The sequence below is a fragment of the Rhincodon typus genome, chromosome 40, assembly GCF_021869965.1.
Source record: "Rhincodon typus isolate 14 chromosome 40, sRhiTyp1.1, whole genome shotgun sequence".
Taxonomy (NCBI): domain Eukaryota; kingdom Metazoa; phylum Chordata; class Chondrichthyes; order Orectolobiformes; family Rhincodontidae; genus Rhincodon; species Rhincodon typus.
In genome coordinates this window covers 13,316,007-13,319,559 of record NC_063371.1, presented here as the reverse complement: position 1 = coordinate 13,319,559, position 3,553 = coordinate 13,316,007, and the positions used below count along the sequence as shown (strand labels likewise).

Sequence of the window (3,553 nt, the reverse complement as noted above, 5' to 3'; positions counted from 1 at the left end):
ACTGAGCCTCCGACAGTGCGGCACTCCCTCCACACTGAGCCTCCGACAGTGCGGCACTCCCTCCACACTGAGCCTCCGACAGTGCGGCGCTCCCTCAGCACTAACCCTGTGACAGTGCGGCGCTCCCTCAGCACTGACCCTCCTGTTGTGTATTTGGCCTGGCCCTTATTCTAACTGTTCCGTTACAGAAACCTCCTTGAATTCCCAACAGAAAAGGTCACCTGTCTGCCGGTCTTTTCCATACCCGTGTCACTGTTCCCCACAGCACATCCTTGTCTCCACCACATCTGCACTGTCACCCTGACCGTCTCTCCCTCCCTCCTGCCCCTTCTTCATGATCCCACTCGTGTTCCCCTCCCTCCCTATCTGTGGTTACCACCTCCCCTCTCTCACTGCTCTCTGGGGAAGGAAGCATCTCTGAAATTCAGTGTATCCCTTCTTTTCCCAATGTGTTGATGGAGTGTTTGTAGCAAACTTTCCCTGGGGAAGGCGGAAGCTGGAGGAGCTGAGGGGTGGAGGTCGGGTCTTTGAGTCTATTGAGGAAGGTGGGGTTGGGGAGGAAGGCACAGCCCCCAGCCCCTGGCCAGAGTCCTCACTGCTTCACCCAGACCATAGCTTGTCTGGAAATTTGGCTCACAGTCTGGGAGCAGCTCCCCATCGTCTGGGAGTGCACCAGTCGAAAAGCTGGCGGGGTAGGGGGGGAATGGGCGAGTGTTCGGGGAGGTCTGGCAATGCACTCGGATGTGGTTGAAGGTTGTAGGGACGTAAGGTTTGAGCAGAGGGCCGGGACCCTGAGCACTGAGACACACACACGCACTGTGGGGTGCTCAGACAGACCACTCCTGCTGACCACCTCTGGGATAGAAGGCAGCTGGTGTTTCAGGGAACAGGGGCTTTCTCCAAAGCGTCCACGTCTCTGTGTTTTTGACCGAGGACTCGGTCGGTCAGCCCTCACACACCTGCTGTACCCTGCAGTCACACTGTGTCTCATCTGTTTACCCCCTGAACTTGGAGTTGAAGAAACAGCCCTTTCAGTCCAACTCATCTATGCTGACCAACCATCCCAATCTGACCTCGTCAACATTTGCCGGTATATGGCCCATAGCCCTCTAAATCCTTCCTTTTCATATACCCATACAGATGCCTTTTAAACGTTTAAAGCCTCCACCACTTCCTCTGGCAGCTCATTCCATACGTGCACCAACCTCTGTGTGAAAAAGTTGCCCCTCTCACCTTGAACATATGCCCCTCTAGTTTTGGACTCCTCTACCCTAGGAACAAGACTTTGCCTATTCACCCTATAAGGTCACCCCTCAGCCTCCGATGCTCCAGGGAAAATAGCCCCAGCCTATTCAGCCTCTTCCTATAGCTCCAACCCACCAACCCTGACAACATCCTTGTAAATCTTTTCTGAACCCTTTCAAATTTCACAACATCATTCCTACAGCAGGGAGAGGAGAATTGAAAGCGGTACTCCAAAAGTGGCCTAACCAATGTCCTCTACAGCTACAACATGACCTCCCAACTCCCATACTCGATGCACTGACCAATAAAGGCAGGCATTCTAAACGCCTTCTTCACTATCCCTATCTACCTGTGACTCCATTTTCAAGGAACGATGAACCTGCAATCCAAGGTCTCTTTGTTCAGCAACACACCCCAGGACGTTACCATTAAGTGTATAAGTCCTGTCCTGATTTGTCTTTCCAAAATGCAGCAACTCACATTGATCTAAATTAAACTCCGTCTGCCACTCCTCGGCCCGTTGGACCAATACTGACTGCTTTGTTACATTCCGAATCCCTTTATCTGCCATGCTGGGAACATCAGGAGGTGGTTCTTCACAGCACACGACAGCTTGAATCCAGGCTGATGACACCACGTGCCCCAGTTGAGTAGCACTCTTGGACCAGGATTGTGGGTGGCTTTTAACTTGACTTGGCATCTTGTCCCAAGGGCAAAAGACACAGAATGTCTGCGAGAGGTGCTGCCTGTTCCCTGTCCCTGCCTCAGTTCCTAGAGGATAAAATCCTATCTTCACAGCACTCCATGGCTCTGACCGTGAGGGGGACAGCTCCAAAGATTCCCCTCCCTCTTTGGAAAGGTTTCTATTCCTCGCTGTCTTCCTGTGATTATTACACCACTAACTCCTTGTCCTACTGTACCCCGACAACAGGAGATATCCTGTCAACCTCCCCTTGTGTAATCAAAGATATCATTTCATTGGAGAAAGTTCAGGATGTGGACAAGGATGATCCTCGGTACGGAGGGTTTGTTTTATGAGCAAAGGCGAAACAGGTTGGGAGTCCACTCACTGGAGTTTAGAACAACGAAAGGGGGTCTCAGTGAAACATAGAGGGGCTTGACAGGGTCAATGCTGAGTGGGTGTTTCCCCTCGTGGGAGAGTCGAGGACCAGAGGGCACAGTCTCAGAATGAGGGGACGCCAATTGAAGACTGAGGAGAGGAGGAATTTCTTCTCTCGGAGGGTTGTGAGTCTCTCGAACTCCTTGCTACAGAGAGCTGTGGGGGCGGTGGTGGGCAGAGTGCTTGTCGACATTGAAGACTGAGATAGAGAGACTCTCAATCAGTCAGGGAATCGAGGTCGGGGCGGGGGAAGAGTGGGTGGAAAGGGCAGCAAAGTGGGTGTGAGGAATGTTGGATCAGCCATGACCCTGTTGAAGGGCAGAGCAGGGTTGAGGGGCTGAATGGCCAACTCCTGCTCCAGTTTCTTGCGGTCTTACACATCCAGTCAAGGCCCCTCTAGCTATTAGCTATTTCAATCTGATCATCCCTCATTCTCCAGAACTCTAACAGGCAGAGGCACAGCCTCCTCATTCCATGCCTGGAAATATCGTGCACGACAGTCAATGTGGGCTTTCCCAAGGCCTTCAGAAGGCGGAAATAGTATGGAAGGGGACGAGGAAAACGGCAGGAGACTGGTTCTCGGTTTGTGCAGAGGGTGTGCAGCGAAAATGGGCTCATTGACCCCCTGCAGGGGAAACCCTTGCGTGATGTTACCATCCACCCATTGCAACGATGGGCTGAGTGACCACTCTGTGAATCGAGAGCACTGTGTGCCTTTCCCCAAGCCTGAGCACCCACAGGTGAACACGAGAGACTGACTCCCTGGTACCTGTGTTGTTTGCAGAGTACTATGCGGAGGATGGACAGGTCTGGACACTGCCCGTAGTCAGGAAGGTTCAGCGGCAGATGCTGACTGACCCCACGCGCTGCCTCGAGTATTTATCGGTGCTGGGACAGCCCGAGTTTAACAGGGCATCGACCGCCCTCATCCTGGGCGGAGAGAGCATTGCTATTGTGGAGAACAGGGTGAGTCTTCCTGGGCAAGGGTTGGTTGGTTCAAACCCCTTGGGAGGGTCTCAAGCTGGCAGTGGTAGTCACCTGTGTGCACGTGTGTCTGTGTGCGCGCACCAGTCAGTGTGCACGTGCGTCTGCCTGTGTCTGTGTGCGCGCCTGTTAGTGTGCACGTGCGCTGTGTCTGTGTGTGCGCGCCTCTCAGTGTGCACATGCATTTGCCTGTGTCTGTGTGTG

General features: G+C 53.2%; 1 protein-coding gene across 1 annotated transcript in view; it reads left to right on the top strand.

Annotated features, from left to right (window-relative positions):
• Nucleotides 1-3,553, top strand: part of LOC109925736 (aspartate aminotransferase, cytoplasmic-like) — a 14,760-nt gene that overhangs the window by 663 nt on the left and 10,544 nt on the right. The window contains exon 2 of the mRNA XM_048618518.1: nt 3,150-3,331. Coding sequence (XP_048474475.1) covers nt 3,150-3,331 — 182 coding nt within the window. The remainder of the gene's footprint in view (nt 1-3,149; nt 3,332-3,553) is intronic.